Here is a 16,769-nt window from a genome sequence, read left to right on the forward strand (position 1 = left end):
GCTAGCGGCACTAAACAAGCCCAGCATTATGATGGTATTAAATTCTAGAGCTGGTCCCTCTCTCTGGTTGCAGCCAATCTGCCGCCGCAGGCTTGGCTCTGGTCCATGGGTAGAATGCTGTCACACGTGTCTAGAGGCCACTCAGCCTTTGCGGTGTATGTATAAGTGATGAATTTTCAAACATGGGTGTTAGCCACATGCTTTTGTTCAGATTAAAGCTTTATTCAATGTACTTACAGTAAAGGTAATTTTAAAATTCTTCAACACTGCTTCAGTGTTATTTTAACACTTTGTAATGTGGATACATAGGAACACTGAGCAAAATCCTTAGTGTTAAATTAACACTGCTCAGTGTTCATATGTGTCCACACTACAGAGTGTTACAATAACACTGAAGCAGTGTTGAAGTTAATTAGATAGTTAAGTGATTAAATAGGTGATGATTGAGCTTTATTAAAGACAGCTAATGATAACAAACAGAATCACTGAAGTAAAAGAGAAACAAGAACAAACAAAAAAAGTAAGAGACCACAAAAATGATGATAAAAAATACGTTTCAAAAGTTTTGTTCCTATATAGTGTGTGGAGTAACGCGATGTGAACAAGACAGCACAGTAAACACTAACAGATTCCATTCACAAACAACCATAGTCCCGACTGTGAACATGGGAAATCTCACAAAATCTCTCATGGTCAAATGTGACTTTAGAGTAAGCAAACATGGCGGACGACGGGCAAAAATAATTGGCGATAGTAGTGTTTGGGATGCTTTTTACAGAAAATTTGCAGAAAAAAAAGTAGTAGAGATTTCTCCGTCAGCTTGCTTTCTGATTGGGTATCATTTCGTTCCACATGACAATCTACAGAGTGCACGCACGTTTGTCCTCGGGGTTCCCCCACACAACAGGACTTGAGACCGGTGCGGCCTGACGTTCTCTTAACACACCTCACATCACAGGATATTCTGATAAGATTTAAGTCACGATATGATAATAATGTAATTGTTGTTTTACCCCTGTGCGAGCTGACTTTATCAAGTTTGTCCCTCACTTTGCAAAAAACAAAAAACAACCCAGTTGGAATGCCCCCAAAGTTCAAGAGTTTTTGTCTTTCATATTTGCATCACATGAAAAGTTAAGCAATATCAAACGAACAAGATCGTTTTTCATGAAGTTTGAGATTGTTTTTCATGAGTTTTTGTCTTTCATATTTGCATCACATGCAAATAGTTAAGCTATTAACACGATTGCAGATGTGATATCGATTTTCCACAACAGTTCAATAAACAAGAAGATAATATTTCATGTTACAACACACAGCAGTGTTTAGTGAATGAATCCACATTGTTGAAAGTGTTTTCGAGTCAGTGACCCATGCATAAAGACAAGTGTGTAATTTCTGCATCACTAGTGGCGCCAAACAGATTAGCAAAAATAATGACTGTTTCCAAATAGTTTTGTAAAAGACTCCTACCGACCTCTTTTGCCCTCCTTACTTGCCATTGTTTTAAAACTCATGCCATCGGTTCTTTGTCCGTTCTCCTTTATGCTTCCCACTTCCTGACTTTTGTAAATGATTCGTTAATAAACCAGCATTCTAATTAAATATTAAGTTCAGTGTGGTCTCCCCTATGTCAACTCTACATTGAGCCAAGTGGTCTTGACAACAATGTCAGATCACTCAAACAAAGATACATGTTTTTGAAAGTCAGTCTATCTATCCCCTGACCACACAGTGAATCTGTACTTCTGACAGTCCTCGGCAGAACATGCATTCAGAACGGCCTCAGAGGGCCACTAATAGAGAGGGGCCCCCATCCCAAAATGCTAGTTTTTCATTTAAGGTCACCTACTGACATTTTACAATAATGATCAACATGCAACATATTGCAAAAGACCGGATCCATAGTTTGTATTGCCACATGGTTTCCACTGTTTTTTAATGTATCTATTCCCCAGATCTTTTTTTACGGAGAGAGAGAGACCCCACGCTGCCCTCTCGCTAAAATGTGTTTTGCATTAGCATTTTTTATATTACTTAATATTTATGATTTGTGCCACTCCTTGTATTGTCTCGTTTGATAAATATTTCACAATACATAAAGGAACGGCAGCACTTTGATTCATCTGCCAACGAGAGAACATTTTCAAGGCCACTGAAAGCTCTTTGCACAAGGGCCAAGAATATTCGGCTTCTCCCTCCATGTGGTCATAAGAGTGGATTGATCCTCTAATATGAGAGAAAACATATTTAGAATCATGTTCATTTTCCGTCAAGCTTCCTGGGGTTGCAACTCTGCACAGAATATTCACTTAAATGGACTCTGTCAGCCACTCTTAATGAATATCAAAACATTTACATTTTATAATTTGGGGTAAGAGGATTGTTGCCACAATTTTTATAAACCGGTGCATCAATTAGTAATTCATAAGCATGGTGCTAAGCAAATATTTTTGTTAGTCCAGATTGTCAGTTTACAAGATGTTGCTGAAGAATAATGATTCTAATTTGCCTTAAATCAATTAGAGATTAAAAGTTAGGTGTGAAAGTTATCTGACATTTTATTTGAAAATGAAAATTCTATTAACAACTTCATGTCATTCCAAACCTGAATGACTAGGGCCTACTTTCTTCTGCAAAACATAAAATAAGAGACTTCGGTGTTCAACAGATTTCCAAGAGATTTGAAATGATATAACGGTATAAGTAAGGCTACGTTCACACTGCGAGCCTTAGTGGTAAATTTCGATTTATTGCTCAGATCTGATTTTTTTATTTTATTATACACTGTAAAAAAATGATCTGTAAATTAATGGTAAAATACTGGCAGCAGGGTTTCCAGCTGTGTACCATAATCTTACATTTTCAATACCGTAATCTAAATTACAACTTTTCTGTAATTTAACGGTAAAATAGCAGAGTTTCAAGCTTTGTACCGTAATCCTGCAATTTCATTACTGTTTTCTAAGTTACATATTCTTTATTCACTTTAGTAATGTATCTGTTCACATTTTTGTTTTAAATGTGGTCAATATCAGATTCCAATGTGAACAGTTCATGGTTCTGGACTGACCCGCATACGCAAAAGAACGATAAAAAAAGACGTCACGCAGCACGCTGTCATAAGGAAGTGAACAGGGAGGATTAAGCGATTAGATCTGCCGAAGCCAAAGAATTTGTATGCAGGAAATATAAAAAACAATGACAAGGATACGAAAAAAGAGAGCAGAGTTTTAAAACATTTATGATATGAGCCCTCATGTTTTGCTTGTATATAGGGCTGTCTCTGTAATACCTTTCGCAACTGTCTTGATAACTTCGGGTATGTAAAATCTTTGAAGTGACTCCCATGAGCGCAGAATTGTGACAAATGTTGATCTAGAGTGCCGTAAAAGTTGCATAAATTCCAATATGACTGTTCAGACTGAGGTCGCATTGCATTGCAAAACATCTGACCTGTATCGAATTCAGTACCACATAAGGAAGTGGCACAAAGTGGGATTGAAAAGATCCGATTCCATGTGGTTTGTACTGTTCACACTTTCATGAGTCACATGTGAGCAAAAAAATCGGATTTGGGCCTCATTTAGTCTGAACGTAGGCTAAATGATGACCGAAATTTAATTTTTGGGTAAACTATCCCTTTAAATGTATCCCTTTAAATTTGGGTGAACTATCCCTATCATCCCTCATGTCGTTCTGTATGACTTTCTTCTGTGGAAAACACATTACTGTAAAAGTGTCCCACCAAAGAAAGAAAGTCCAAGAGATTTGGAACGACATGATGGTGAGTAAACGATGACAGAATTTTTATTAAAATTTTAAGGGTGCACTCAGTCAGTGTTGCCAGATCTCTAGAAAATGAAGTGATCCCTGGTTTTTGTGTTTACGGGCTGAAAGACCATGCTTGCCTCTGACACTCATTTCTCCATTACTCAAACAAATAAACAGCAGTTGCCAGCTTCAAGTATGCTTTGATTATTTCACGCTGTCCTGTAATGACAATGGTCTTGGACTTTATGACAGACACCTATTAGCATTGATGTGAAGAATTTATTTATTTTTTATTCATGTAATTGTTTCATTATTTATAGAATTATTGAATTAATTATCAAATGTGTATTTTCTGATTTCCTATTAGCAGTCAGCCATAATTCATTTGTGTTTCATTTTAAGTTGAATTTCTAATGAGGAAAACAGAATATATCTACAGAACAGCATATAGATGTGGGTGGATCACACCTGCACACACTGTTTACACACAAATACATGAGACACAAAGAAATACAGATATATTTATGTACACGGGGCGGCAGTGGCTCAGTGGTTCATGTAGATTGTCTACAAACCGGAAGGTTGGTGGTTCAATCCCCGGTTCCACCTGACCAAGTGTCGAAGTGTCCATGAGCAAGACACCTAACCCCAGCTGCTCCCGACGAGCTGGATCGCCTTGCATGGCTGACACCGCCGTCGGTGTATGAATGGGTGAATGTGAGGCTATATGTAAAGCGCTTTGGTGGCCATAGGTCTGTGAAAGCGCTATATAAATGCAGTCCATTTACCATTTACCATTTACACACAAGCACATAACTATAAATGTGTGTACATATTCCCAAGCACAAAAGCAGTAAAAAAAAAAAATGTCTTACTCCCAAATATCACCCTTAAAGTCAGTCATATGCTGGTGGCATGGAGGGGGTTACAGCTGTGAGCGCTTCTCACTGGCTTGGCCTGGACCCAGAGGCTTAATAAAGGGAATTAATGTAGTGAATAATCTGTCAGATTCCTAAACACAGCTGGAGCGGACGTACAGTTCCTCTGCATATATATACACACACGCTCACACGCACACACCTAAACACACTCCCCCATGCTTACCCGTGCTAACTTCAGTTCTATCTATCTCACACACGTGCAAATTCACTAATGCCCAAACATTCATACAAACTCAAACATATAAACACAACACGCCCGTCCCTTGTGCCTTGCTGTCCTCTTTCTACTAATATGCCCTTCTCCCGGTCCCTGCTGGAGTGCTGGCCCGCTGAGAGACATCCAGCTGATTGTGAAAGCTGTTTTTGCAGCGCCACTGTGAGTGATTACACAATGCTGGCCAGGAATCAGAGAGCTGTGAAGCTCCCCAGCTCAGAGACCCCACTGCATCCCCCAGGCACAAACCAACAACTATCACCATGGAGCACTGTTTGACCACAGTCACAGCTGCTGTGGAGAAGACCTACTGGGAGGTAAAAACGGGACCCAGGCAGTATCCACACGCGAAATACAAACACAAACACATGTTCACATGCGCAATATTGCTTCAATTGGGCTTGGAATTTACAATCACCTTCCACAGCAAGGGATGTAAACAAACAAGTGAACAAGTATAAAACATATGCACATTGTAATTAATGTAAAATTAAGCTATAAACTTGAATAGGTGACGTGAATAGGGTGCTAATAAAAAAGTGATTAACACAGCATCCTAACCAGGAACGACGTCTGTTCCCAATGAAAAGCAAAACTGTTGCGACACAATCACAGCAAAAGATCTTTAAAGGACATTTTTAAATCTGCTCTTTTTATTTATTCACCTTTATGTTGTTCCAAAACGATGCAACAATGTTTTTCTTCTTCTTCTTCTGTTGAACACAAATTCTGAAGACTTGCAATGAATGATGACTGAAATATTTAATCTCTAAAAAGCATGCAAACATACCATCAAATTATCATGAAAGTGCACTATATTACAAGTCTTCTGAAGCCATACGACAGCTTTGTGTAGCCAGCAGACTGAAAAGGAAATTCAAAGAGCTGTAAAATGCAGTCATTGAGTTTGATTTCTAAACAAATAATTCACACTGGTTTTATGAATTGAATCAACTGATTAATTGAAAAGATCTAGCTCAGAAGAGACTACTTTTCTCATGCTGGGTGCAGGTCAATAATTCATAAATAACGAGTACATTTTTTGATTTATGTCATGAAAAAGCAAATCAAAGGGCTGCTGAAGACCTGCGCTGTGTCCGAAATTGAATACTTCCCTGCTAAACAGTATGCGGAAAACAGGTACAGCGGGGCTAAAGGTGCACTGGGGTAAAAGGCACCTTTGATTTTATTTTCCTCTAAACCTCTAAATGGCACAAAACTTGCCGCTGCACTTTCCAAAACATCCGCTTTTCAAGATGCAACTGGAAATTTGCTTGATCCTTGACGCGATCGCGGGCAGCAGTGCAAAGTTGATTCTCTGCTAATTTGATCTAATATTTTTATTCTGTTCCAAGTAGCAAATGAGAATTGCTAAAATTATTGAATATATTTTGAGACAATGGTCTTCTTAATGATTTTCAAGCTAATTAAAGCAACAGTTTTTCAATAAAGGAAGAATATGTAAAAGTATGGTATTTGGGGTCAAAGGCACCCCTGCTGTTGGGGCTAAAGGCACAATAATTAAGAAATAGCCGGCTGACTTTTCCATTTGTTGACATGACATGTTTAGATTCAAATGGTAAAGATTTTTAAACAAAATAAACCACTTTTATGATTTATTTTCACACAAAATCTGTTGCTCCATCAATGTTCAATACAAACATTTTTTTTTTTTTTTGCAATCATACACTATGGGAGTAGTGAAAAGCACATTTTTCTTAAGGCGGGCCCATTTTACCCTATGCCTACAGAGTATGTCCGAATACATATTTGAAAAAAAGTAGGAAAAGTCCCCGGATAACCGATTACTTCCACCGAGATTCTGAAGTGCGCATTCAATGGACACTTTACTTTGGAGGGGATTTATGAATGGAAGTGAAGCGACACAACTGACGCCGATACAGGTAGGTCACGTGACAGTAACAACATGGCGGATGTAGTACGTCCGAATTTAATTCATACTACAATATTCATACTATATAGAGTATACTTATATTCATGCTATATAGTTGTGAAGTAAATTCAAATTCAAATGTAGTACCAACTTACATAGAACACTATTTCGGACGCAGCACTGGAATATACTGCAAGAGTCATTTAGAACACTTTGTGACACTTCTATTGTACTTTTGTATTATTTTTAAAGCCTGAAAGTTCTAATCCCCATTCATTTTGGAAAAGAACCACCAGTACATTTTTCGAAATGTCTCTTTTTGTGTTCTGTGGAAGAAACACATGCAGGTTGAGTAAATGACAGAATTTTCATTTTCATTCCTTTTGGAACAATGGCTATTTAGGTACAACTATACTGATTAGATGTCAAGCCTAAATTAAATGGCTAGCAAATGTTAAAATGCTTTCTAGGAAGTTCGCTCTTCTGTTCCCACAGTCAAAAAAGAAAAAAGAAAGAAACAATCAAACAGGGAAAAGAGAGAGAAATATAGAAAAAGATAAATGGCACTTAATTAAATGTAGTGAGGACTTTGGGATGATCCCTACTTTGAGGAATGATTCTCTGGAGCGTCAATCATTTTTACGACTCATAGACAGCTGACAGATCCAGACTCACTGGCTCAGCTCCACTAGCGACCACTGCTCAGCTTAGCAGCTTTATGTAGACGAAAAAACAAACTCTAAACATTGAGCCAAAGACAGTGCACCGTTTTCACTCTAACAAAACAACCATATCAGTGGCAATCATGTTTGACAAGACCTTTAAAGCAAAAAGGAGTGGGGATTAGGTCAAAAACGCAGAGGCTGGAAGCTGCCATGCTCTTTGTCAAAAAGTCTCCAACTAGTCTGCAAGTCTGGATTAATTGAGAAAGGTTTTCTGACAAATAGCATCACATTTTAGCTGCAAACCCTTTTTTCACTTGTTTGGTGATTTATCTCTCAGCTTAAAAGGCCCTGTGATTGTTGTTTTTCTACAGTGTTCCATTAGGTTAACATTTCTGTTTTATCATACATCTAACTCTACATTTGGGTAACTCCTACAAAAACACACAGGGAGACTGTCTCACACAATCCTGGTCCAAAAACTGCCTTGAAGCTGTAAAATATATACCCACGCAATTCCCTGACACACACCCACACATACAAACTTACACACTCCCACACAAATACACATGGCCCCAGTGCCTGAGAAACTGCAAGCTGGCAGTTTTCCAATATCAACGCAGAAAGGTCAAAGTTCACATCAACATTTCCTTCGTCCTCTTGAGACGATGCAGCTTTTCAAACTGGGTCAAGGTTTATCCCGGTTCAGGGGCAATTTTCAAGGGTCACAAGAGATTGCTGCGATTTTACCAGGAGACAGAGGTGTGCTTTCAAGAGCAAAATCTTGCTCCCAGCCCAAATATTTCCATTCCCACTCTTGTTTAGGAGGCCACACTCAAACTGTCCCGAGAGCCATGAGAAGGTTTGCCTCTCCTTTTCAATTAGTCCAGTGTCGTAAGATGTGCCACAGTGCGCCACAATGGCGCTGGGACCCTCCCCAGCGGTTACAGAGAGTGAACACTAACAGATCAGAGCCGCTAAAGCCACTGCATCTCAACTTCTTTAAGGTATTTGCCAGACTAAAGAACAAGAAACATCTCAAAGGACAACTAAAGTTAACCGACCAACACACCCACACACTCTGAAGAGATAAAAAGAGATAAATTATCATTTCATCACCTACTTTAGCAGAGATGCTGAGTCAAATAAACGAAGTCAAAAAGGTTAAGAGTAAAACGAGCACACATGAATCCGGCTAAATTTTAGTCTGTGATTTAAAGCCTAACGTCTAAATCAAATCAACACAATGTAGGAAACCCATCTAGAGCAGGTAAGTAGCACTATATAAGCAGTTTCACAGGTTGGCCTCAGATCTACTCTGTAACTGTCTGTTTGGCACGTTTTGAGTTTGTTTCTGATTTGTTTTCCTGTTCTGTGAATGTCTGTGTTTCTTATGGTATCGTTTACATGACAACAATATGCTTAAAAGGGAGAAGTTTTTCCTTTGAGTTTTCCGCGTGCAGACGACACCATTGTCAAAATTATCCCCATTTACACGGATCTGTGAAAACAACTAAAAACGCTATATTCTGCTGCTAGGCGATTAGATGCCGATGAAACACTATAGACTGAACACGTAACGTAACATGTGCATGGCGTCATCGTCTTCAGAGATTCGTGTTTTTGTAGTTTACGTTTTCAGGCCCCCAAAACGCCGTTGTCAGGCCCCCAAAGCGCCGTTGTCATGTAAATTAAAGGCCAAAATGCATTAAAAGTTTTACGTTTTTAGTTGAAAATGGTGTCGTGTAAACAGCCCCTTAGTTAGCTTTCTAGTTTGCTACTTAGTTCTGTTCATTGCCTGTTTGTTTCCATGGTAACTGATTTGATTCGAGTTTCAGTTTAGGTGTGTCTCATGGGGCTATACATCTCCAGCCATCGTGGCCGAGCCTAGTGCCAATGGCCCCCTGAACTGCCACCACCGCCCTAGAGGCTTCCTGTTCTACAAAGTCACGTCCTCGTCAGCCTCCAGGACTCCCACCCCTGTGGATGCAATACGGTGCGAGGACGCGCCTTCCGGGAGGGCGGGGTATTGTCATGTTGAGTCTGTCACGTTTTGAGTTTGTTTCTGATCTGTTTTTCTGTTCTGTGAATGTTTCTTAGTTAGCTTTCTAGTTTGCCAATTAGTTCTGTCCTTTGCCTGTCCATGGTAACTAATTTGAGTTTCAATTCAGGTATGTCTCATTAGTTCCTTTGTTTGTTGTGTATTTAAACCGTGCGTCTTTCAGTTCTATGTCATTACTACATTGGTTCTGTTCCAGATATTCTTCAGTGTACTTTTGTAAAGTTGAGTTTAACAAAAGAAGCTGCTGCATCTAGATCCTGACAACTTTTCTTTGTGCTGCAACCAGTGATCGTAACAGTATACAGTAAGATCAATCGGTGGTTAAAAAGAAAGAAATTGTCAGGGTTATGTTTGTTCTTTGATATGTTTCTCTGTTCATGTCGGAGTTTGTTAAACTTCTAGTCTGTTTATCAGTTCTCCTCTGTTCCCTACCTGTTTGTCTCCTTGGTTACTAATTTATTAGGTTCCTCGTTTCAGGTGTGTTGTCTTGTTAATTAGTTGTATTGAACTAATTTGCCCCAGCTGTGTCTCTGATCTGGGCTACGTTCAGCCCCGACAAAACGTTGCACAACGTTTTTTAAACAGAAACGGTGATGCGTTGAACACACTGTTCTGATGGCGCAAGAGTTGCAACTATGGCAGCTGAGAAGGCCATTCTTTGTGTTCTTTGTGAAGAATTTTCGGAGCCTGATGAAGTCGGTATAAATATGTGTTTAATACTACAAAATATGCCCGATGTTACAGTTACTGCACTTGCCGCCCAGAACAAAAGAGAACATCCCAATCGAGTGAAGGGATTGCTCAAACTGAAATAGAAGCACACATCTTACCTCATTCAGACTAAAACACATCTATTTAGCCTCACATACTGACTTTATTTGTAGTTCATACTGTTTTAATACCCTGTATTTTCTTTCTCATTTTTAGGAAAAGCACTTAATTACCATTGTTTATTTCTATACCAAATGTCATACACTTGCAATGAAGCTAAAAATATAAACAACTACATCATTATGTTGATATCCTATATTTTTACAATAAAACTTACGACAAACATGTCTTCTAATATCCTCAGTTGTTGCGTATACCGAACTGCATCGAACACATTTGTAAATTACTTTCCTTGAACTCATTGTGCGAGTTCACTTTAATACCGCGTGCTTACATGTTGCTGCTGATTGGACTGCAGTTCTGACACACCCACCAAACAAGAGAAAACGTATCTCAAACCCCGGTGCACGCTGTTTCCAGGAAACATGATGTTCAACCCGGAAACCGTAGCAAAACGTTGCGCACCGTTTTGAACTTGAACGTGCCCCTGGTCTCTGCCCTCTGTTTCTCCCTGTTCCTTGTCTTGTATCTTTTACTTTAAGTTGATGTTTCCTGACCTTATTTTAGAATTAAAGTCTCCTATTGAATCTCCTTCGTCATGCGCTTTATCTCAACCACCTCAGCCATAACAGAATACAAGACCAATTACAGTTTATTTTTTGCGGCGTTTTCTTTCGTTCATTTTTTTTGTCATGGACATTCCTGCAGTTGCCCTATTATGCCTGGAGCAGAAGGACCGCTCCCTGGAGTCTCACACCAGGGATTTCTTGGAGTTGGCATGCCTAACGCATTATCCTGACCACTCGCTGTGTGTGTTCTATATTGCCAGCCTCAGCGAGCGGTCCCAGGCACGCCTCCCAGGGAGCGGTCCTCGTGAAGATTTCGCCGCATGTCTGGAGTGGGTGCTGGTAAACAACAACTCAAATTCACCATCGGCCTCGCAGAGCCTACCAACACCCCTCCACCAAATCCAGAGTCTCGTCTGCCGAGAGCACCCTTCCAGAGTCTCGTCCCGCTGAGAGCACCCTTCCAGAGTCTCGTCCCACCGAGAGCACCCTTCCAGAGTCCCCTGTTCCTGCCCTCGTCCAGAGAAAGTAGATTTAATAGACTTTGACACAATATACCCTGTCTTCCTCCATATGTTCTATCTGTCTGCCCGGAACTAACCATCAGTCCTGCCGAGCCTGAGCTTCTTCACGTCATGCCTGCCGAGCCAGAAACTGTTCACGTCATGCCTGCCAAGCCAGAGACTGTTCACGCCAGGTCAGCCGCACCTGATCCCTCACCTCCGGCCAAGTTGGCCGCCGCCACGCCTGAGCCCTTGTCTCCGACCAAGATGGCCGCCTTACCGCCCGAACCCTCGCCAAAGATGGTCGCCGCCATGCCAACTCAGCCCTTAACCACGAAGGTCGCCGTCACGTCTGAGCCTGTCCCTGAGTTTATCCCTGAGTTTATCATTCAGAATTACTTGTAATATGATGATCTGCTCAAGCAACATTTATTATCAATGTTACAAACGGTTGTGCTGCTTAATATTTGTATGGAATCTGTTAATTTTTTTTTTTATTAGAAAGCTCAAAAGAACAGCATTTATTTGAAATAGATCTTTTAGTAACAATGTTAAAGTCTTAACATGTCAATTTTGAACATTTTAATGGATCCTTGCAGCATAAAATCTTTCTAAATATAAAAGAATTGCAGATACACAACTATAACAATATTGTTGGAATCACTTTCAGAACGAAAGAATCAGAATCCATCCTGCTTTAAAGAGCTCAGTCATTTAAAGCAGCAGACAACATATCTGCAGTGTGTGCTTATAATAAACAGAACAAAATCGTGTGTTGGTATAGTTATTTTTAAAGTCATCATTCTTGGTGTGAACTGGCCTTTATCCATGTTCTAACACTGCTCTTTGTGGTATGCACACAGAAAACATAATGACTGATACTTTAATTGGGAATGACAGATTAAATAGATCATACGCCACCAGAATGTCATTCCCACATCAAGACAGATTGAAGCTGAATACAGACTTTAAATTAGTAAGCATATAGGACTCATTACGTCATGTTAATATACCCAGCGTATAGTTACTGTGATATGTTACCATAACATCTTAAAGTTTACATTCATATGAATGGTGTCATTTGACTTCACAATGTCAGCACATTTGCACTGGAAAAAAAACATTTTCAATTGGCGACAGAGAGAGAAGACTCTCTCAGAGTTCATGTGACATAGGCCTTTCTTCTCCAAAAATATAAATGTGTGGATTAAAAAAGACTTATTTATACCAACCAGACTAATTAAGTTTTATATATAGCTCATATCTTAAAATAGGCTCAACTGGCAATGTGCACAGTTGGCATTCATTAAACTTCCCCAGCAAAAAGAGTGCACTGTTATCACAAATGGCAGCTTTGTGTATATGAAAAATGAGCTTTTTCTTTCACAGTCCCATGAGAGAAGGCCAATGACCTTTTTATTTTCCCCCAAACAGCAAGGTTGGGGGAGAAAGACAGTGGCCAAGGTGATGCTATAAACTTAAGAAAGTGAAAGAGAACTTTTCTACAAACTTACAGTATTTATTTTCTCCAAAATTGTTATAATTTTTTCATTTAATCTTTGCCAAAACAGAAACAGTCATGCCAATTAATTAAACTGTACTGAAATTAGGTTTGAAGATCTCGATTGCCATACAGAAGGGACTTCATGAGGTGCACCCAAATCTCTACAATAAAAAAGCTTGAGATAAAAAAAACACTGTGAAATGTAATTATGTGTTCATTTCTGATTCTAAAATGTTGACGTCAGAGAGCTGCCACTTTGATCACATGTAATGAAATGTAGATTCAGAATAAACTATGGCTCAGTTTACATCAGTCCTTCATAAACGCTAGGGTGCACATTCCATTTTTCAGAGCCAAAGTCCAGCTTCAAGCAGAAATAAATATATTTCGTTCCATGTGACACAGTTGATTTTCACATGGCCCTTTACCACCGTTTGTTTATCGAAAACTCCAAACGGGTTTTCCCTCTCGGAAAGAGCACTGCGGCTCTGATGTTTGCTGTGCACATATTCCATTTCAAAGCCATGTGGCTCCCTCTTTCTCTGTCAAAGAGCCTCTGTAACTCCCTCTCTTGATCTCTTCCCTACACACACATCTGTCTATCCACCAACATGTGCAGAAAAAAATGAAGGAAAATAGGAACAGGGTCCAAAGGTGCTCCATCAACCTCTCACGTTATTAGTGATGGTCCCTCCTCTGTTTTCAATCCCTTAAAAACTGCTGGACGGAGGGAAACACTCACTTAAAATCTTTTCAGGGACCAAGACTGCATTAGTTCAGAGTGCATGAAACCCCTGCCACCAGGTTACTGATCGACAATCCCTCAGTGTCCATTATGCAAAGCCTAGAGAGAGTTTTAAGGCAATAATCTACACTATACCGACATGTTTTGACTTCCACACAAGGAGGCAATATGCAGGTCTCAGAAACTTTGCATCAATCACATGCTTACACCAGATGGAGGCTTATGTTTTTTATTAGGCACTGTGTGTTAGAGATATTCACCATACTGCCAGAGGACAAGATCACATTCCCATCGATATCAGGTTGTTTTCGGTTTGATTTCCGATGCACTTCTGGGAATGCACTTGGGCGGGGTTGACAAGATTGATAGACAAGGGAGGACTGGGAAAAGGAGAGAAACCATGAATAATGCAAGTTATGAGATCATAGAACAGTGTTATCCATCTTTTTTTTCAACGTGGAAGTAAGCTATTTCTTGTGAATTTTGGAGACTTCCGATTCATTAGACGCCACCAACCTTTATCCTGCGCCCCATAACGCTTTGTGTGAATCATGGGAGTAAATGTCGTTAATCAATAAACAATCAGTGACTCCAATTACACTTGTCTAAAGGTTCGCTCAAAAAATGCAATAATAATAATTTGCAAAAACGGGGTACAATGAGGTGGCATTCACCCCTCAACCATTGAACATCAAAAGAAAACTTAAAAGTGTAAAAGTATTAACAAATTACTATCAGCAGTCTTTTAGCAACAGTATTATTGACAATATTACTGTATAGTAATACATGTAAGTCTATATTATATAATATAAGTTTATGTTGAGTTAATCAAAAATGTTCCTTCATGAACTGGAACATTGATGAATATTTCAAAGTGCTTTTCCTCATTTTGACAGCTAAATGTTGTATTTACCGGTAAACACTGCTGATAGGGATTATAAGTCGAAAAAGAGAAGAAACCCACATTTTTAAGTGCCATGTGAAAAAAGGAAAAGAGATGCGAGTATGGATTTTTTCTCGGAATCGGAAAATATATTACATTTTAATACGAAATACAAAGAGAAAAGAAAGGAAGAACAGAACACAGCTAAAGGACTAAAAATAACTTTTGTCACAGATATTCTTGTGATACCAATGTCACAATAAAATACCAAGAGCTACATTATTTTCCTGACTGATACAAATTTAGCAATATTTGTAGCGCAACCTTATTATTTAATAATAACTGATTATTTTAAGTGGAAGTTTCTTAAACCGGAAGTGCCAACCATAATTTAAACAGTAGTAGGCTCATTTGGAAAAAGAAGGATAGGTAAATAACTAGAATAAAGTAATACACTAGAATAGAATAAAGTAAAACTAGAATAAAGTGCAGTAAATGGTAAAACTTTCACTACAAACCAGTGTGTTAATGATTCCAACAATAAATTAACATATGATAAAAAAACACAAGTCTGCAATATGAAGTAGCATATTTTTGGTGTCAGGAAGCGGCCTGACACCAGAAGTTAAAATGGCTCTTACGATAAAAAAAAATGAGGTAGATACTTGTGACATTTCATTAGGGCAATAATTCGCTTATTATCTGAGATGAACATACCAAATATGCCTTATGCAGTCCATTATACACCGTGACACACCATCAGGTGTGCTTATCTATGCATTAATGGTTTACTGTATCAGTCAGATTTCCAGAGGAACTGGAAGTCCAGAGACCCAAGGAAATAACGTATGAGGTTTGTGCATGTGCTCCTACCCGGCTAGTGAGAGCAGCCTGCTTGCTGAGCAGCTGGTCTCTGTCTGTGCTCATCTGAGAAGGCAGATCCTTCGGCAGCCGGTTCTCCTCCAGCTCGCTGCTCTCGCCTGATACATCACCAGAGGAAAACATGGCAGGAAATGATAGGATATACATGTGTTCTAATTATACCAGCAGACCCATCACCAATGAGCTCATTCAGAGTGTAGACTGTAGAGTATACCTGTGGGTGTATCAGCCAGGTTTCTGGTGATGATCTCACGGATGCGGGCAGGAACTGGCGTGGTGTTGGACTCCTCCTCATCCCCACGCACAGTGTAAGTCTTTTCCTCAGCACTGCTATCTGGGTTAAGCAGTGACTCCTCCAGCTTCTGCATTATCAATTGGTGCATGGAGAGAGGCTCACACATACAATCAGGTGACCTAGTCTCACTGCAGATCTAAAAAAGCTTTGATGTTTGTTAATAAAACTATGTATTTAATTTATAATATTTTTTTATTATCAATGCAACTAGTTTGTGGTATCTGTAACGTTATATGTTTCAATCTGTTATCATAACAGCACAAGGAAATGAGTCACCTGTCTTCAAGTTTCACAGAAGAACCTGAAACTGACCCACTGATCTACCTTAATTTGTTGAAACATTGCAAGGCTCGTTAATATTAAATCAAGCTCTCTCCTCTTTCATTCACACATGCTGTTTTGAATAGGTGCAATAACCTATTTAAGTTACAGCTGGTGAAGATCAGCTTTCCTGCTGGAAAACACGTAACGTTACCTGAATCACGGCTTCCAGTCCTTGATCCCCTTCACAACTCATCTGGAAACTGGTAGTGATCCAATGCACTTTAATAACCGAACAGCCACGTTTTTCCAATTGTCCTCAATTCTTGCTGAGACTTCAAGTGCTTTTAAACGCTTAAACTGGGTTTAGCAAGTTGCTATGTAAGCTAATAAAGTTTTACATGCATTAAAAGTTTTGCTCTAACGTTTCAGGAAAAACAATGTTGCAGAGTGATTTGCACTTCAATGTCAAAGCTTTAATAACGCGCACAAGCATATTAAACGCAAAATATGTAGTGTTGGTATGAATCCACAAGTGTAAAAGTTGCAATCACAGCGCAAGCTTGAGGTGGGTGCCTATGGTTGCCAGGGAAACCGGACGCTCTCGCGTGTTGTCATGAGAATTAAAACGCAAGCTTTTCGGCTTCCATAGTTACAAACGCAGCAAGTCACGACTGAACAAATAGGCTACAACACTGGTTATTCCAGTCAGTTGCAACTTTGTTAAAAATGCATTATGTTTATGATAACTA

The 16,769-nt window shown here is 39.3% G+C and overlaps 1 protein-coding gene across 2 annotated transcripts in view; it reads right to left on the minus strand.

Moving 5' to 3' along the window:
• Nucleotides 1-16,738, minus strand: part of crocc2 (ciliary rootlet coiled-coil, rootletin family member 2) — a 49,639-nt gene extending 32,901 nt beyond the window's left edge. The window contains exons 1-4 of one of the 2 annotated variants that reach the window (XM_082190202.1): nt 16,232-16,738; nt 15,676-15,823; nt 15,453-15,559; nt 13,957-14,076 (exon numbers count right to left, since the gene is read on the minus strand). In XM_082190202.1, coding sequence (XP_082046328.1) covers nt 13,957-14,076; nt 15,453-15,559; nt 15,676-15,823; nt 16,232-16,273 — 417 coding nt within the window. In that variant the 5' untranslated portion in view covers nt 16,274-16,738. The remainder of the gene's footprint in view (nt 1-13,956; nt 14,077-15,452; nt 15,560-15,675; nt 15,824-16,231) is intronic. The other variant, XM_082190203.1, reaches the window with a different exon arrangement.
• Nucleotides 16,739-16,769: the final 31 nt, after the last annotated feature.

The sequence above is a fragment of the Leuciscus leuciscus genome (genome assembly GCF_965113295.1).
Source record: "Leuciscus leuciscus genome assembly, chromosome: 14".
Classification (NCBI taxonomy): Eukaryota; Metazoa; Chordata; class Actinopteri; order Cypriniformes; family Leuciscidae; genus Leuciscus; species Leuciscus leuciscus.